This window comes from Giraffa tippelskirchi, chromosome 1 (genome assembly GCF_054371585.1).
Source record: "Giraffa tippelskirchi isolate mGirTip1 chromosome 1, T2T-mGirTip1v1.2.pri, whole genome shotgun sequence".
Taxonomy (NCBI): Eukaryota; Metazoa; Chordata; class Mammalia; order Artiodactyla; family Giraffidae; genus Giraffa; species Giraffa tippelskirchi.
In genome coordinates this window covers 158,316,846-158,336,488 of record NC_137275.1, presented here as the reverse complement: position 1 = coordinate 158,336,488, position 19,643 = coordinate 158,316,846, and the positions used below count along the sequence as shown (strand labels likewise).

General features: G+C 37.1%; 1 protein-coding gene across 19 annotated transcripts in view; it reads left to right on the top strand.

Moving 5' to 3' along the window:
- JAK2 (Janus kinase 2) overlaps nucleotides 1-16,035 on the top strand; it is a 119,566-nt gene extending 103,531 nt beyond the window's left edge. For 9 of the 19 annotated variants that reach the window (XM_081501077.1, XM_081501008.1, XM_081501047.1 and 6 more), the window contains 3 exons: nucleotides 12,579-12,696; nucleotides 14,352-14,465; nucleotides 14,716-16,035. In XM_081501077.1, the coding sequence (XP_081357203.1) occupies nucleotides 12,579-12,696; nucleotides 14,352-14,465; nucleotides 14,716-14,823 (340 nt within the window). In that variant the 3' untranslated portion in view covers nucleotides 14,824-16,035. Of the gene's footprint in view, nucleotides 1-12,578; nucleotides 12,701-14,351; nucleotides 14,492-14,660 lie in introns of all 19 variants that reach the window. The other 10 variants (XR_014056950.1, XR_014056938.1, XR_014056945.1 and 7 more) reach the window with 3 other exon arrangements.
- Nucleotides 16,036-19,643: the final 3,608 nt, after the last annotated feature.

Sequence of the window (19,643 nt, the reverse complement as noted above, 5' to 3'; positions counted from 1 at the left end):
GTTGTTCCCTTTTTCAAAGAATCTTTTGTAGTTTCATACAAATTTTAGAATTTTTTCTAGTTCTGTGAAATATGCCATTGGAATTGTGATAAGCATTGCATTAGATCTGTAGATTGCTTTGAGTGCTGTTGTTGTTCAGTAGCCACGTTGTGTCTGACTCTTTGCGACCCCATGGACTGCAGCACACCAGGCCTCCCTGTCCTTCACCATCTCCTGGAGTTTGCCCAAGTTCATGTTGATTGTATCAGTGATGCCATCCAGCTATCTTATCATCTGCTGCCCTCTTCTCCTTCTACCCTCAATCTTTCCTAGCTTCAGGGACTTTTCCAGTGAGTCAGCTGTTCGCCATCAGGTGACCAAAAAACTGGAGCTTCAGCTTCAGCCTCAGTCCTTCCAGTGAGTATTCAGAATTGATTGACTGATTTTGATCTCTTTGCTTTAAGATTGACTGGTTTGGTCTCCTTACTGTCCACGGGACTCTCAAGAGTCTTCTCCAGCACCACAGTTTGAAAGCATCAGTTCTTTGGCGCTCTACCTTCCTTATGGTCCAGTTCTCACATCCATACATGACTACTGGAAAGACCATAGCCTTGACTGTATGGACCTTAGTCAGCAAACTGATATCCTTCCTTTTTAACACACTGTCTAGGTTTGTTATAGCTTTCTTCCAAGAAGCAAGCGTCTTCTAATTTCATGGCTGCAGTCACCATCTGCAGTGATTTTAGAGCCCAAGAAGAGGAAATCCGTCACTGCTTCCACCTTTTCCCCTTCTCTATTTGCCATGAAGTGATGGGATCAGATGCTGTGATCTTGGTTTTGTAATATTGAGTTTTAAGCCAGCTTTTTCATTCTCCTCTTAACCCTCATCAAGAGGTTCTTTAGTTCCTCTTTGCTTTCTGCCACTGAAGTGGTATCATCTGCATATCTGAGGTTGTTGATATTTCTCCCGGCAATCTTGATTACAGCTTGTAACTCATCCAGCCCAGCATTTTGCATAATGTGCTCTGTGTATAAGTTAAATAAACAGGGTGACAATAAACAGCCTTTCATACTCCTTTCTCAATTTTGAGCTAGTCAGTTGTTCCATTTAAGGTTCTAACTGTTGCTTCTTGACCGGCATACATGTTTCTCCGGAGACAGGTAAGATGGTCTGCTATTACCATCTCTTTAAGAATTTTCTAGTTTTTTGTGATCCACACTGTCACAGACTTTAGCATAGTCAGTGAAACAGGTAGATATTTTTCTGGAATTGCCTTGCTTTCTCTTTGATCCAGTGAATGTTGGCAGCTTGCTCTCCAAGTTGTTCTCCAACTTGATCTCCAACTTGTTCTTGCTTGAATGTGTAGAAGTTCTTGGTTCATGTGGTGCTGAAGCCTAGCTTAGGGGATTTTGAGCATAACCTTACTAGCATGGGAAATGAGTGCAATTGTCTGGTAGTTTGAGCATTCTTTAGTACTCCACTTCTTGGGAATTGGGATGAAGATTGACTTTTTCCTGTCCTGTGGCCACTGCTGAGTTTTTCAAACTTGCTGACATATTGAGTGCAGCACTTTAATAGTTATATAGGTTAGTCGTAGCTTTTCTTCCAAAGAGCAAGCATCTTTTAATACCGTGGCTGCAGTCTCCATCCACAGTGATTTTGGAGCCTAAGAAAATAAAATCTGTCACTGTTTCCATTGTTTCACCATATATTTACCATGAAGTGATGGGACCATATGCCATGATCTTAGTTTTCTGAATGTTGAGTTTTAAGCCAGGTTTTTACTCTCCTCTTTCACCTTCATCAAGAGGCTCTTCAGTTCCTCTTCACTTTCTGCCATTTTCAGTCTTTATTTCTGCCCTCATCTTTGTTATTTCCTTCCTTCTAATAACTTTGGACTTTGATCTTCTTTTTCTGGTTACTTTAGGTGTAAATTCAGATTGTTTGTGAGATTTTTCTTGTTTCTTGAGGTAGGCCTGTATTGTTATGAGCTTCCTTCTTAGAACTACTTTTGGTGCATTCAGTAGATTTTGGTGTGCTTTATTTCTGTTTTCATTTGTCTTTGGATTTTATATTTCTCTTTTGATTTCTTCATTGACCTATTAGTTGTTTAGTAGCATGTTGTTTATTTTTAAAATTTTATTTGTTTGTTATTTTTGGCCGCACTGGATTACTGTTGCTATGCGCCGGCTTTCTCTAGTTGTGGCTAGCAGGGGCTGTTTTCCAACTGCAGTGCCCTAGCTTCTATTGTGGTGGCTTCTCTTGTTGGATAGCATGGGCTCTAGGGTGTGCAGGCTTCAGTAGTTGTACAGGGGCTCAGTAGCTGCAGCTTGTAGGCCGTAGAGCATGGCCTCAGTAGTTGTGGCACATAGGCTTAGTTGTCCCGTGGCATATGCAATCTTCCTAGACGAGGAATCGAACCGATGTCACCTGTATTGCAAGGTGGATTCTTAACCGCTGGACCACCAGGGAAGCCCCAGCATGTTGTTTTAATCTTCATATTTTTGTGGTTTACCAATTTTCCTATTGTGATCTCCAATTTCATACCATTATAGTTGGAAAAGATGCTTGATATGATTTCAGTCTTCTTGAATTATTGAGACAACTTGTGGCTTAATATGTGATCTATCCTGGAATGTTCCATGTGCACCTTAGAAGAATGAGTGTTCTGTACATACCTTTGAACTCCATCTCATCTAATATGTCATTTAAGGCCAGCTGTTTCCTTATTGATGTTTCTGTGAATGAACTATCCATTGCTGTAAGTGGGGTGTTAAAGTCCCCTACTGTTGTTATTGTATTGCTTTTAATTTCTCCCTTTAGGTCTGATAATATTTGCTTTATATATTTTGGTGCTCCTATGTATTTATAAATGTTTTATTTTCTTGTTGGATTGACCCTTTTATCATTACTAGTGCGTTTCTTTGTCTTTTATTACAATCTTTGTTTAAAGTCTGTTTTATCTGCTGTAAGTATGGCTACTTTCATTTCCATTTGCATGGAATATATTTTTCCTTCCATCTAGTCTGTGTGTGTCTTTACTTCTGAAATGAATCTCTTTTATGTATACATAGATACATACACACATGATGGAATTGTATGTATGTAGGCTGCAGTCCATGGGGTTACTACGAGTCGGACACGACTGAGCAACTTCACTTTCACTTTTCCCTTTCATGCACCGGAGAAGGAAATGGCAACCCACTCCAGTGTTCTTGCCTGGAGAATTCCAGGGACGGCGGAGCCTGGTGGGCTGCTGTCTTTGGGGCCGCACAGAGTCGGACATGACTGAAGCAACTTAGCAGCAGTAGCAGCACACATACAATGAAATACTACTTAGCCTTAAAAAATAGTGAAATTTTGTCATTTGCAACAACATGGATGAACTTAGAGGGTCAGACAGAGAAAGATAAATACTGTATGATATCACTTATATTTGGAATCAAAAATACAACAAACTAGTGAATATAACAAAAAAGAAGCAGACTCACAGATACAGAGAGTAAACTAGTGGTTACAAGTAGGGAGGGGCACTATAGGGGTGGCCGAATGAGAGGTACAAACTATTGGATGTAAGATAGGCTACAGGGATATATTTGTTCAACATGGAGAATATAGCTAATATTTTGTACTAACTGTAAATGGTGTATAACCTTTAAATCATATAAAAATTTTTTAAAAATCAGGTGCAAAAAAGGTGTATTAAACCAGCATTAAAGAAACTTCCAAAAATGTAAAACGTACTGCTCTAAATACAAAATTTGTTGTTTTGGAAAATAGTTATTTTTTATAGAAATATTATTTATGCTAGTATTACTGGTTTATTGTTACTTTTAATGATACTTTTACGTCTCCTTGGTTTTGAAATCTAATATGGTAAATATTAGTAGATACAACCCACATAAACAAAACCTGTGGGGACATGTCAGTAATTTTTTAGTGTATAGGGGACTTCACACCAGAATTGGGGGTATAGAGGGTGCATTGTATTAAGAAGAGGCTAACAGCAGAGAGGACTAGTTAGGCAACTTTTTCAGGTATCTAGGTCATTGATTTTGAAAACCTTTGTGCATATATACCCATTGAAAGAATTATCAAAAGCTGTAGTCTTTATGCACTCATCTCACACACTAGTAAAGTAATGCTTAAGATTCTCCAAGCCAGGCTTCAGCAATATGTAAACCGTGAACTTCCAGATGTTCAAGCTGGTTTTAGAAAAGGCAGAGGAACCAGAGATCAAATTGCCAACATCCACTGGATCATCGAAAAAGCAAGAGAGTTCCAGAAAAACATCTACCTCTGCTTTATAGACTATGCCAAAGCCTTTGACTGTGTGGATCACAATAAACTGTGGAAAATTCTTAAAGAGATGGGCATACCAGACCACCTGACCTGCCTCTTGAGAAACCTATATGCAGTTCAAGAAGCAACAGTTAGAACTGGACATGGAACAACAGACTGGTTCCAAATAGGAGAAGGAGTACGTCAAGGCTGTATACTGTCACCCTGCTTATTTAACTTATATGAAGAGTACATCATGAGAAATCCTGGGCTGGAGGAAGCACAAGCTGGAATCAAGATTGCTGGGAGAAGTATCAATAACCTCAGGTATGCAGATGACACCACCCTTAAGGCAGAAAGTGAAGAAGAGCTAAGGAGCCTCTTGATGAAAGTGAAAGAGGAGAGTGAAAAAGTTTGCTTAAAGCTCAACATTCAGAAAACTAAGATCATGGCATCTGGTCCTATCACTTCATGGCAGATAGATGGAGAAACAGTGGAAACAGTGGCTGACTTTATTTTTCTGTGCTCCAGAATCACTGCAGATGGTGACTGCAGCAATGAAATTAAAAGACACTTACTCCTTGGAAGGAAAGTTATGACTAACCTAGACAGCATATTAAAAAGCAGAGACATCACTTTGCCAACAAAGGTCCGTCTAGTCAAGGCTATGGTTTTTCCAGTGGTCATGTATGGATGTGAGAGTTGGACTATAAAGAAAGCTGAGCACCGCAGAGTTGATGCTTTTGAACTGTGGTGTTGGAGAAGACTCTTGAGAGTCCCTTGAACTGCAAGGAGATCCAACCAGTCCATCCTAAAGGAGATCAGTCCAATACTTTGGCCACCTGATGCGAAGAGCTGACTCATTTGAAAAGACCCTGATGCTGGGAAAGATTGAGGGCAGGAGGAGAAGGGGACAATGGAGGATGAGATGGTTGGATGGCATCATCAACTTGATGCACATGGGTTTGGGTGGACTCTGGGAGTTGGTTTTGGACAGGGAGGCCTGGCGTGCTGCGGTTCATGGGGTCGCAAAGAGTCGGACACGACTGAGCAACTGAACTGAACTGATATTCTTTATGAAACGTTTTAAAATTTTATATAGTTGTAAATATTTTATAAAATGTTATAAATAATGACATTAATACAAGGTGTATCAATCCTTTAGAGGTATACAGTGAAATCCAAATGCCACAGCAACTTGATACCGATTGTCACCCACTTAAAAAGATATAGGAAGAGACTTTCTTTTTGATAGAAACTTTACGTTATTCCTTTTTCTCTTTAAAATTATGTTTACACTTCCCTTCTCAGAATTCTGCATAATGCATTTTATTTTGCACTTGGAATATATCTTAATAATCTCCTTTGTAACCAAAATACATATATAAACTGAATTAATTTTAAAATTTCCTGTGACCACAAAACTATTCATTTTTTTTCTTCTGGATTGAATTATCATTGAAGTTACTGTCTGGGTGCAATTTCCAATGCAGTATAAATGAATTATTAATTTGGATTAGTAATTTGAATAGTTCTTTACAAATTTTTATTGCAATCATTTCTTAATGAGATATGGAGGTGTTTTTCCCCCTCCAACTAGTCCATATAGCCTCAGATAAATATTATGTACTTGTATAATGGGACCAGATTCAACATAAATTCCAAGTTTATTGTTGTTTTTGTAAACACAGAGAAAACTTTTTTGTATAAATGAGATGGGAATAGGAGTTTTGTTATAACAGTGTCATTCATGTTTGTGACTTGTGATAAGCAAAACAGTATACAGTGATCTACCAATAGAATTTGTTAGCTGGCAATTTCATTAGATCCATTCTGTTTTCAATTTCATAGAAAACAAAGAATTAAACCCACTTGCTTTTCAAAAGTGGATTTACTACCCAGTCATTAGGGTCTTTTATTTTCTCAGTTTCCAGGAAGTATACCAAAAATTTTTTTTCAAATTAATTCAAATCACAGTATTACTCTCATGTAGAGGCATCTTGTTTATACATTTATAAAAAGTTAAAAAACAGAATATTATCAATTTCAATACAGTATTTTAAATAACGTTTTATCATTTTTAAATACATGATTTAAATATGGCAATCCCTTGCACTATCTCAAATATTGCGTCACTTAATGAAGAATCTCCTTCATTCAATCTGCTTAGCAATACCAGGCCTCATAAACAAATACACTTATTTTCCAACAGAAAAAAACCTTAGTTCATTTTTCAGTTCAAGTAATTAATGTTATGAAATACTGTTTTTAAAAAAATCATTATAAACTATAGAATACACATGCAGAGAGACATGTTTAGAATGAAGCTAACAAAGCATATCCATCAGAGTTCCTTCCTTTTGAGATTCTTTCTTTTCTAATTTTAAATATTCACTTTCATACCTAACTTTAAATTCTTATCATAAAGAAAGCCCCTAAAGCTTTGGGCCCTCTATTTCTTCCTGAATATCTGGAAAGATTAATCACAAAGGAACTCAGGATAAGCTTACGTGCGTGCATTCATGCTAAGTCACTTCAGTTGTGTCCGACTCTTTGTGACCTCATGGACTGTAGCCTTCCTGTCCAGAGGAGGACTGCAGCCTCCTCTGTCTGTGGGATTCTCCAGGCAAGGATAGTGGAGTGGGTTGCCGTCCCCTCCTCCAGGGCAGGATAAGCTTAAGATGATATATATCTAGTATAATTAATTTCATTATTAAACAATTAAGATAAACCACTTCTCATTACTTAATTTCCAATATATAATACAGAATAAAATATAGTTAAGAATATGTTTTATGAAGTAAGGCATATGGTAAAAGACCTATTACTCTTTCAGTAAATAAATATTTTGGGGAAATTGAACTCTGATGTTTGACTTTGTGCTGCTCAGTTGCATCAACTCTTTGCAACCCGTAGACTAACTCACCAGGGATTTTCCAGGCAAGAATACTGGAGTGAGTTTCCATTTCCTTCTCCAGCATATCTTCCCTACCCAGTGATCCAGCCCATGTCTCTTCCATCTTCTGCGTTGATAGGTGGATTCTTTACCAGTAATGCCACCTTGGAAGCCTGATGTTTGACTTTGGGGATTCACTAATAAGAAGCTTCTACAAAAATCAGAAACCATAACATTTTCATCATGATCAAAACTTTATGTATTTAATGAAGAAGAAAGCTGCATACTGCTAGAAACTAATCAGATAGTTAGCATATTGTTTTATTTTCATACAGCAAGTAAAAATATTAAGTATTTTATATAAGTAAATGAGGTCAACTAATTTTTATATAAATATTTCAGAAGCAGTTGATAGAATATATTTTAACTAACTTATTGAAAAGCAAACACTAAATCTAAAGTTTGAAAGAAATCATAATTTTTATCCATAGGATTTAGCCACCATATTTTTTAAAATATGTAATTTCATTTAAAAGAATCATTGTCATCTATATTGCTTTTATTGTTCAAAACTGTTGTTTAGCTTACAGCTTGCCCTGTAGGTTTGTATTAAGAAAAACTAAGGGAAAATGTATGGACCTAACAGAAGCAGAAGATATTAAGAAGAGGTGGCAAGAATACACAGAAGAACTGTACAAAAAAGATCTTCACAACCCATATAATCATGATGCTGTGATCACTCACCTAGAGCCAGATATCCTGGAATGTGAAGTCAAGTGGGCCTTAGGAAGTGTCACTACGAACAGAGCTAATGGAGGTGATAGAATTCCAGTTGAACTATTTCAAATCCTGAAAGATAATGCTGTGAAAGTCCTGCACTCAATATGCCAGCAAATCTGGAAAACTCAGCAGTGGCCACAGGACTGGAAAAGGTCAGTTTTCATTCCAGTCCCTAAGAAAAGAATGCTCAAACTACTGCACAATTGCACTCATCTCACACGCTAGTAAAGTAATGCTCAAAATTCTCCAAGCCAGGCTTCAGCAATATGTAAACCATGAACTTCCAGATGTTCAAGCTGGTTTTAGAAAAGGCAGAGGAACCAGAGATCAAATTGCCAACATCCACTGGATCATCGAAAAAGCAAGAGAGTTCCAGAAAAACATCTACCTCTGCTTTATTGACTGTGCCAAAGCCTTTGACTGTGTGGATCACAATAAACTGTGGAAAATTCTGAAAGATTTGGGAATACCAGACCACCTGACCTGCCTCTTGAGAAACCTGTATGCAGGTCAGGAAGCAACAGTTAGAACTGGACATGGAACAACAGACTGGTTCCAAATAGGAAAGGGAGTGCTTCAAGGCTGTATATTGTCACCCTGCTTATTTAACTTATATGCAGAGTGCATCATGAGAAACACTGGGCTGGAAGAAGCACAAGCTGGAATCAAGATTGCCAGGAGAAATATCAATAACATCAGATATGCAGATGACACCACCCTATGGCAGAAAGTGAAGAGGAGCTAAAGAGCCTCTTGATGAAAGTGAAAGAGGAGAGTGAAAAAGTTTGCTTAAAGCTCAGCATTCAGAAAACTAAGATCATGGCATCTGGTCCCATCATTTCATGGCAAATAGATGGGGAAACAGTGGAAACAGTGTCAGGCTTTATTTTGGGGGGCTCCAGAATCACTGCAGATGGTGATTGCAGCCATGAAATTAAAAGTAATACTTACTCCTTGGAAGGAAAGTTATGACCAACCTAGATAGCATATTAAAAAGCAGAGATATTGCTTTGCCAACAAAGGTCCATCTAGTCAAGGCTATGGTTTTTCCAGCAGTCATGTATGGATGTGAGAGTTGGACAGTGAAGAAAGCTGAGTGCTGAAGAATTGATGCTTTTGAAGTGTGATGTTGGAGAAGACTCTTGAGAGTCCCTTGAACTGCAAGGAGATCCAACCAGTCCATCCTAAAGGAGATCAGTCCTGGGCGTTCATTGGAAGGACTGATGTTGAAGCTGAAACTCCAATACTTTGGCCACCTCATGCAAAGAGTTGACTCATTGGAAAAGTCCCTGATGCTGGGAAGGATTGGGGGCAGGAGGAGAAGGGGACGACAGAGGATGAGATGGCTGGATGGCATCACCGACTCGATGGACATGAGTTTGGGTAGACTCCGGGAGTTGGTGATGGACAGGGAGGCCTGGCATGCTGCAGTTCATGGAGTTGCAGAGTGGGACACGACAGCGACTGAACTGACTGAAGGGAAAATGCTTCTGCTGACATTTTTTTTTAATTATTAAAACAGGGTTTTTAATTAATGGAGAATCCTTATACTGTTCTTGCTATAGAGCCCCTTGGAAAATATTTGTATGTTTTTCTGCTTACTCCTCACCTGGTTTGAAGATCTCTGTACTAGTCATGAGATAAGGATCTAACCAAAGACTGTAATGGCAGTATTGGATTGGGAGGCTGATTGGAGACATATCTAAGACACACTGAAGAAACTTAGTGACTCAGTAGACTTTGGAGTGAAAGATGAATCAAATATAATTCTTAAGGTTTTCAGTTTAGGGAGTTAGATAGATTTGATGCCATTCATTGATTGCACAGCGAAAGTAAAATAATGTTGTACAGGTGGGCTGGATTTCTTTTTGCCCATGGAACTTTAATGTGTAAATTTTCAGTAAGTCTGAAACACAAAGGAAACGTCAAAGATAAAGTGGTTGTAAATTTGGGAGACCTTAGTGTGTAAGTGGATGATACTATCTAAGGGAAATTTTTTGAAAGAGAGGAAAAGCTCTGATGATGGAACCTTTGGGGAAACCCAACTTTAGAGAATGGAGAAAAGGAGGGAAAGTGCTGGGGAAATGTCACTGAAAACAAATCTCCCAACCGAGAAGGCCTCTCCCCCCAAATAAAATAGAAATCAGTTTCATTACTGAATAAACATTAATCCAAAAAGTGATATGCATCGTAAGCAGTCTGCTAAGAGATTGCAAAAAAACAGAAAGAAATCCCACTCTTGGATATGGCCAAGCCAATTCAACTTGTTCCGTATATGTTCTCAGGATAAACAGTAACTAGTCCTCAAGTAAGAGGACTTGACAGCGTCATCTGTCACACATAAGTTCATCCTAAATTCACTTAGTAATAGGAGTGCCCATTTCTGTTAGCTAATTGGCTTTATCCAAAGGAAAAATAAACTTCTCATATCTTTATGATAGGAGATAGTTTTGCAACTTGCAGGAGGCACCAGCCCAAGTTAGGCTCCTGCCTTCCCACTTAAACTGGGATGTAGGGGCATGATCTTCCTTGATAATTGCATTCTGAAGAGGTATTTCCAGGTTCTTGAGAAAGACATTGCTATATGTAAACCTGGCAAGAGGCTTTTAAGCAAAAGCTTTTAAAAAGATTTTTACATATATTTCAAAGAGAATTCACAATTATAAATTTTCTAAAGTAAATGCTCTGAGAGAGTCTTTTCCCTCCTTTTCTACGTGGGCTTCTTTTTTCCTTTGTATTTATCCTTATGTATGTAATGTGAAAATGAAGGGAGAAATTACAGAGTGCTTTCATGAAAACCAAAGTAAGCGAATATTTTGCCAAGGCTGAGGGAGTAGTACTCCTCTTCAAGGAGGTTATATTCCATTTGTGGGATAAACTAACATAACTAAATATGTAAATTTTTTAAATAAATATAAAAATAATAGAGCATTACATGGTTAATTGTGTAGTATAGACTGAAAGTACTATAGAAATTCAGTAGCATGAGGTCATTAAGACCTTAAGTAGTTAGAGAAGGATTTCTGGAAGTGAGGAAACATAGGCTGAAGGAGAGAAGGAGATTTTGAAGGAGAGATTCAGTTTATATAATTCATATTTTAAATCTCAATTTAAAACAGATCTTTCATTATTCTCTATAATGAATATAAACAGAATATAAACTTTGTGGACCATGATGTTCATAATCCATTGGCCAAAATTCCCCCTTGGGTAGTGTTAATACTTGAGGGAAAGGATGACACCATTTTCCCCTGTGACTTACTATTTTTTATATTCTCTCTTTTAATCACTCCCTTTCAGATTAATAGTTATTTGTCTTATATGTTAGTAGCTTCAAGTCTTCTCCAGCTTAAAAAGCACTTTTTTCTCTAGGATACTTGCATACATGCCAAGTCACTTCAGTTGTGTCTGACTCTGTTTGATCTTATGGGCTGCAACCTGCCAGGCTCCTGTGTCCGTGGGATTCTCCATGCCAGAATACTGGAGTGGATTGCCATGTCCTCCTCCAGGGATTCTTCCCACCTCAGAGACTGGACCCTAGTCTACTGCATTGCAGGCAGATCCTTTACCATCTGAGCCACCAGGGAAGCCCCCCAGGATACTTACCTGGATTCATTTTAAGCTTAATTGGGAAAGATCAGGGTTTTTTTCTTTTTTTTTTCTTCATTTCTTTGAAAGTACTGTGCAATTAACCCTGGTGTTAGGGAGACAAAATTCATACTTTTTTTTTTTATTTTAGTTATCTTTGTGTGTTGAGGTTCCCAAGACTACCCTCAGGTTTGCTCATTCACTGGAAGGACTCACAGGACTCAGCATACAGTCATAAGCATGACTATGACTCTTGCAAAGAATGGAAAGCAAAATCAGCAAAAGGAAAAGACTCTGTGGCAATGCCTGGAGGAAACCAAGCACATGTTTTCAAGTGTCCTCTCCCAGTAAAGTCAAATGGGACACACTTAATTCCCCCAGCAATAAATTCTGACTACATGTGTGAAATGTCATCTACTGCTGCTGCTGCTAAGTCGCTTCAGTCGTGTCCAACTCGGTACGACCCCATAGACGGCAGCCCACCAGGCTCCCCCGTCCCTGGGATTCTCTAGGCAAGAACACTGGAGTGGGTTGCCATTTCCTTCTCCAATGCATGAAAGTGAAAAGTGAAAGTGAAGTCGCTCAGTTGTGTCCGATTCTTTGTGACCCCCATGGACTGCAGTCTACCAGGCTCCTCCATCCATGGGATTTTCCAGGCAAGAGTACTGGAGCGGGTTGCCATTGCCTTCTCCAGTCATCTACTAAGGAAGCTTAATAGAGACTCAGTGCCCACAGTTTTTATTGGAACTGACCATGTAGATATTTTCTGTCTGGCATATAAAACCCTAGACTCATATTGTCTACGGAAATGGTTTAGGTGCAGTAAGCCACTTCTGTCATTTAGGGAATTGTGGAAACCCTCCTGAATCTAAGATCCCGGGTGCCAGTCAAGTGTCAGCATTCAACAACAGACGTTTTTGATGATTGCAAACTCAGGCCTGATGTGTTAACCCTTTTCTGTACACCTTGTTTTTTGTTTTGTTTTTAAATCCAGTGATTTGCAGGTAAAATCAAGAGTTGGCACATCAAGTAACTCTTTTAAACATATTACAGGTACGCACCAGAATCACTGACAGAGAGCAAGTTTTCTGTGGCCTCAGATGTTTGGAGCTTTGGAGTGGTTCTGTATGAACTTTTCACATATATTGAGAAGAGTAAAAGCCCACCAGCGGTCAGTATGCTTTTTGTTTACTTTCAATTTTTTTTAACATGAGAAAAGCTTTTCCAAAGAGTAATGGTAAACTTAGGGTTATTTTATAGTTCCTACTGGTTATTTTAAGATAACAAACAACAAAATAACCCCCAAACTAACTCATTAAATTAACTTGAGGTTTTGAAAGGTGGGGATTATAGTACTGTTTAATATATTCTCTTAATATTATTTTTAGTAAATCCAATAAACTCATTCATCCCAGGAATTATTGAAAATGTTAAACCTTTTAAAGTAATATTTTTTCTATTCATTGTACAATTTTAATATAGGACAGTATAGAAAAGAAAATGAAAGTAATCTCTAATTCAGCTACTCAGAGGTAACCACTTTAATATTGTAGTATGTTTTCTTTCAGGATTCTTTTAATTTTATATGTAAAAATTAAATTTTATTAAAAAGTTTATTTATAAAATAAGTCATACTGTACAGTTTGCTTTCCTGCTTTTTCATTACAGATTATAACATGGACATTTTCCTATGTTAATAAAATATTTACTACAAATATGACTTCTGATTTCTTGGTGGTGTTTCAACATAAGGATATAGTTTCTGGACAATCATTTTCCGTTTTTCAGCCTTTTAAGTAACACTCATTGAACATAGTAGCTCTCCTTATATATAAATATTTATGTTTATCTCTGGTTGTCATCTTAGAGTGAAAATGTAATTATACGTGAAACATTATGAACTGTTATATATAAAAGATTTTGATTTCAAAATGCTTTCCAGGAAATCTGTATCTCAATTAGACTCTCAGTAGCTGTGCCTAGGGGTATATGTTTTATCATTTGTCAGTGTTGACTGTTACATTTCCATACAGTTTTGCCAAACTGATGGGAGAGAAGTTGTACCAATTTGATTTTAATTTGCATTTCTGCCTTTAGTGTGATTGAGTACATATTTATTGGGCGTTTGGGGTATATGCATGTGTGCATTGTATCCTCATGTACTTTGCCCATTTTTATATTGGTAATTTTTCTTACCAATATACAAGAGTTTTCTGTATTTAAATAAATGTGTTCATTGTAAATATTCCTCTACCTTATGGTTCAGACTTTAATCTTATGAATTTTAAACATATGAATATCTCTCCATTGATTGCATTTATGCTTTAATATTCATTCTGCATTTTTTATGTCCTTTTACATTCAACTTTATATTTCAACTGAAGCGTGATATGTTGTGTTAAAACAAAGTGTGTTTTTAGTTTACTGGTTTTGAATTCTTCTCAGGGGATTTGTGTTGAGGGTATTATAGTTACGGAGAAGGCAATGGCACCCCACTCCACTACTCTTGCCTGGAGAATCCTAGGGACGGCAGAGCCTGGTGAGCTGCCGTCTATGGGGTCGCACAGAGTCGGACACAACTGAAGCGACTTAGCAGTAGCGTTATAGTTACAGAAAAGGCATTATAGAGGTTCCACATTTAACAATCTTTTATGAAGTATGACTGAAAAGGAAGTTTTTGAAGTTAAAATAGTCTTGTTTCAAAAGTTTCAAGGTAAGGAAACATACATACACAGAATTTTTCCCATTTACTGGGAGAAATTGAGAATTCTGCTTCAAATTAAATGTACCAAAAATATGTCATTGAAAAGTGGGTTTGTGTTTCAGGAATTTATGCGTATGATTGGCAATGACAAACAAGGACAGATGATTGTGTTTCATTTGATAGAACTCCTGAAGAATAATGGAAGATTACCAAGACCAGATGGATGCCCAGATGAGGTAACAGACATTCTTTTTTATCCACAGTAATCATGCATTTTCTTTCTGTTTTTACCCAAGGATTTCAGGTCAGTTTATGCAGTTTGCTGGACTTTTAGATAAATAGCATAAACATGACTGTGGATGTAGGTATAGCCATGACATATGCCACTATAAAAAAATTAAGTGGGCGTTCCGAATTCATGTCTTCACCAGTTAAAAAATGGCACTTTGTGTTCATTGTAATTTTGGTTTATTTTCCCTTTTACAGATTTATGTGATTATGACAGAATGCTGGAACAATAATGTAAACCAGCGCCCCTCTTTCAGAGACCTAGCTGTTCGAGTTGATCAAATAAGGGACAACATGACTGGATGAAAGAAATGAACTTCACTCGGAGACCAGAATAGACTTACAGAACAAAGTTTTGTATTTCACATTGCTGTGGACTATTGTTACGTATATCATTATTATGTATATCACAATATTAGCCAGCAAAAGTGTGGAAATACCTGCTTAAAACTTTCGAAGTTTAGTGAGTTTTTCTTCATGAGGATACCAGCCAAAGACATTGATGAAAAGTCCTTAGCAGAGTTTTGTAAAATATTTCGGGAACCTGATCAGTCAGTTAACATCACTTTTCTTTGGCAAAAAAAGAAAATTAGACATTTTTCAACTCAGAATTATGAGAGATTAAGAAATTGTAAATTTTAAATATATACAGAATACGTATGTACAGTTTTTACCATAGTGAATGTATGACACCTTGGCGTCTTGTGTGATGTTTTACACAAGGGCTGGTATTCATAAATAATGTTTTCTAATTTTTCCATAGTTGATCTATGATAACTTCATTCTACAGACAAATTAGGATGCTCAGATAATTGAATATGCACCTTTTTGTCCTTGCGCATCTATATCACTGGCCAGCAATATAAGCAGGTGTATACTTTAGCTTGTTGTTCTGTGTACTGTAAATATTTTTCAAAGCAAAGGGAACAAATGTTTAGTTTTATTTGTATAGGGAATTTTCCTGACCCTCTACAATACATTTTGAAATGGAACAAGTTTACAAAGATTAACACAATATATTTTCTTATTTGTCTCCCTTGTCTCTGTGGCAAGTATGTTTTTTAAACAGAACTATCTCCAGATTTTTCTAAGACCACCGTGAACAGTTTTCTGTTAAAATTTTGAGATTACAAATGCCAGGAAAATTGTCATCCCTTGAGCTGTTGGTTGCCAATAAGATTCTTCAATCTCTGGGACCTATGGTCATGCATTAAATTTAAGTGTAAGCTATAATATAGATTTTGTTTTTCATATATATAAGCCTGCTAAGATGCACAGTGGGTTAGGAATTTTTTTCTAAAGAATGTATATTTTAGGGATTTCAGAAATCTATTGCAGTTGTAAAAGAGATCTTTTTTGTTGTTGTTAGATCCTTATATACAAGGGAGAAATTAAATTGATTTTTTAAAATGCTTATAAATTTTATTCAAAAATGTCAGTAGAAAATTCTTAATGTATATCTTGAAGAAAAATGAGTGTTTTCAATTAAGTATAAAGGGTTGTTTATTATTGTTGTCATTTTAGTGCTACTCCATTTTAGACATCATACCTAAAATATGGTGGGTTTGTGTGTGTGTGTGTGTGTGTTATTTATACAAAGTTTAAAATACTTGGAATTTTGGTTAGAAAGAAAATAGTTCATTTTCAGTGCTATATGCTTCTTTTTTTTTTTTTTTTAAACTTAAAGACTTTAGATTATCTTTCTAACTTTTGGAGCTGGTTTTAAAATGCATATTATATAAGAAAAAAAAACTGTCTCACACATAAAGTGTGAGGTTTTTTTGTTGGAAGGAAAGGGAAGAAATGCTTTTTATGTTATCTTTAAAGTATTTGGGCTTCCCTCATAGTTCAGTTGGTAAAGAATCTGCCTGCAATGCAGGAGACCCCGGTTCGATTCCTAGGTTGGGAAGATCACCTGAAGAAGGGATAGGCTACCCACTCCAGTATTCTTGGGCTTTCCTTGTGGCTCAACTGGTAAAGAATCTGCCTGCAATGCAGGAGACACCAGTTCGATCCCTGGGTTGGGAAGATCCCCTGGAAAAGGGAAAGGCTACCCACTTTAGTATTCTGGCCTGGAGAATTCCGTGGACTGTATAGTCCATAGGATTGCAAAGAGTCGGACACGACTGAGTGACCTTCACTTACACTTTAAAGCATTTTACCAAATGTAGTTACCAAACACACAAATCTTCTAAAATGATAATATATTAGATTTTAAAAGATTTCTAGTAAATATTTTGATGAAAGTTGACTATAGTTTTTATTTAATTTGTAAAAAGACTCCTCCAGGATCTGTATATGTAATGTTAATGCACTTAAGAGATCTTCCGTTCTGCTACGTTTCAAGTCAAAAATAGCATATCATATATGTTTGATTTCAGATTTTTGTACTAAAACTTAGGTACTAAAACTTCAGGTAAATCTACCTGAAGTAGATTCTTAAAGGTCGATAACATTTTGTTTATAAACATAAGGATGTTAAACTAGGTTTCTTTTAAAATAGTTTTTCTTTTAATGCTTCAGTTTTTAGTTTTAGGAGACAATTCCATATGTCTAAAGTTTTTAGAATGGAATGACTGCTTTATTGTAAAATTCTAAGTTTTCAAGAGAATTATTGTTCACTGAGTGTTTATGATGTTTTAAATTTTGATTCAGACCTTATATAAAAGGAAAGTAAACTTGCCGCTGTTTGGTTGATTGTGCACAAGACACAGGTAAGTAAGTATTGTACCAGTTAATGCCAGACAGCTTCTTCAAATTAATATTCTTCAGAAATGAGGGTAAAGATTTTCTTAAAAATCTGTGATTCTGTAAATATTTGAGTATTTTAAGTTACACAGTCTTTATATAAATAATTCCCTATATCCATGGCTACCTACTTTGGGAAACAGTCACTTTTTCATGTTATTTATATATGCTGCCAGTAGCACTATAATTTGCTATGGAAGAATGCTTTCTTACCACCCAAGACTTCTGCTTTAAAATCAAGTGAAATTTTTATCACAACCATAATTTGATATATAAATTTTATTTAAACAATTTTGTTATGGACATTAGAAGATACTGCAGTTCTATACATAGGAACTCATTTTGGGGCGGCATGATGTCAGATTGAGACTGTATTATTTTTATCATTGTACCTTAGCATGTTCCCTCAAAATTGAAATACTGATGTAATAAATAATTCAGAAGTTATTTTCTTTTCTGTTTGTCACCTAACCAAGGAACTGCAGGTACACACACTGATTTAGATGTGCAGAGAATGACTTTTATAAAGTAACCTTACCTTTTGATTTAAAAGAAATGCTTCCTAAGATAGCTATCAACTACTTTGAGCTGTTTGTGAACACTCCTATATCCACCCTAGATCTGGTATGTAAAGTATTTCTAATGAAAGCTTATTTAATTTTCCAGTACAACTTAATAAAGATCTTTAGTCTGCTATATTAGAATAAATAATAACAGTATGTTAGCAGAATTATCCAAACAAAAGGTTGGGTATGTGAGATGATCTTTATTTTACTTAAGAAAAAAACAGAATTATAAACATCAGAAAATATTTTATAACAAACCCTGAATTGGGCTCAGTTTAGTTCACTCAGTCATGTCCAACTCTTTGTGACCCCATAGACTGCAGCACACCAGGCCTCCCTGTCCATCACCAACTCCCAGAGTTTACCTAAACTCATGTCCATTGGATGATGATGCCATCCAACCATCTCATCCTCTGTCGTCCCCTTCTCCTGCCTTCAATCTTTCCCAGCCTCAGGGTCTTTTCCAATGAGTCATCTCTTTGCATGAGGTGGCCAAAGTATTGGAGTTTCAGCTTCAACATCAGTCCTTCCAATGAACACTCAGGACTGATCTCCTTTAGGATGGACTGGTTGGATCTCCCTGCAGTCCAAGGGACTCTCAAGAGTCTTCTCCAACACCACAGTTCAAAAGCATCAATTCTTCGGCACTAAGCTTTCTTTGTAGTCCAACTCTCACATCCATACATGACCACTGGAAAAACCATAGCCTTGACTAGACAGACCTTTGTCAGCAAAGTAATGTCTCTGCTTTTTAATATGCTGTCTAAGTTGGTCATAACTTTCCTTCCAAGGAGTAAGCGTCTTTTAATTTCATGTGCAGTGATTTTGAAGCCCCCCAAAATAAAGTCAGCTGATGTTTCCACATCTATTTCCCATGAAGTGATGGAACCAGATGCCATGATCTTAGTTTTCTGAATGTTGAGCTTTAAGCCAACTTTTTCACTCTCCTCTTTCTCTTTCATCAAGAGGCTCTTTAGTTCTTCTTTGCTTTCTGCCATAAGGGAGGTGTCATCTGCATATCTGAGGTTATTGGTATTTCTCCTGGCAATCTTGATTCCAGCTTGTGCTTCATCCAGCCCACTGCATCATTTCTCATGATGCACTCTGCATATAAGTTATGTAAGCAGGGTGACAATATACAGCCTTGAAGCACTCCCTTTCCTATTTGGAACCAGTCTGTTGTTCCATGTCCAGTTCTAACAGTTGCTTCCTGACCTGCATACAGATTTTTCAGGAGGCAGGTAAGGTGGTCTGGTATTCCCAAATCTTTCAGATTTTTCCACAGTTTATTGTGATCCACACAGTCAAAGGCTTTGGCATAGTCAATAAAGCAGAAATAGATGTCTTTCTGGAACTGTCTTGCTTTTTTGATGATCCAGCGGATGTTGGCAATTTGATCTCTGGTACCTCTGCCTTTTCTAAAACCAGCTTGAACATCTGGAAGTTCACGGTTTACATATTGCTGAAGCCTGGCTTGGAGAATTTTGAGCATTACTTTACTAGCGTGTGAGATGAGTGCAATTGTGCAGTAGTTTGAGCATTCTTTGTCATTGCCTTTGGGATTGGAATGAACACTGACCCTTTCCAGTCCTGTGGCCACTGCTGAGTTTTCCAGATTTGCTGACATATCGAGTGCAGCACTTTCACAGCATCATCTTTCAGGATTTGAAAGAGCGCAACTGGAATTCCATCACCTCCACTAGCTTTGTTCGTAGTGATGCTTCCTAAGGCCCACTTGACCACATTCCAGGGTGTCTGGCTCTAGGTGAGTGATCACACCATCGTGATTATCTGGGTCATGAAGATCTTTTT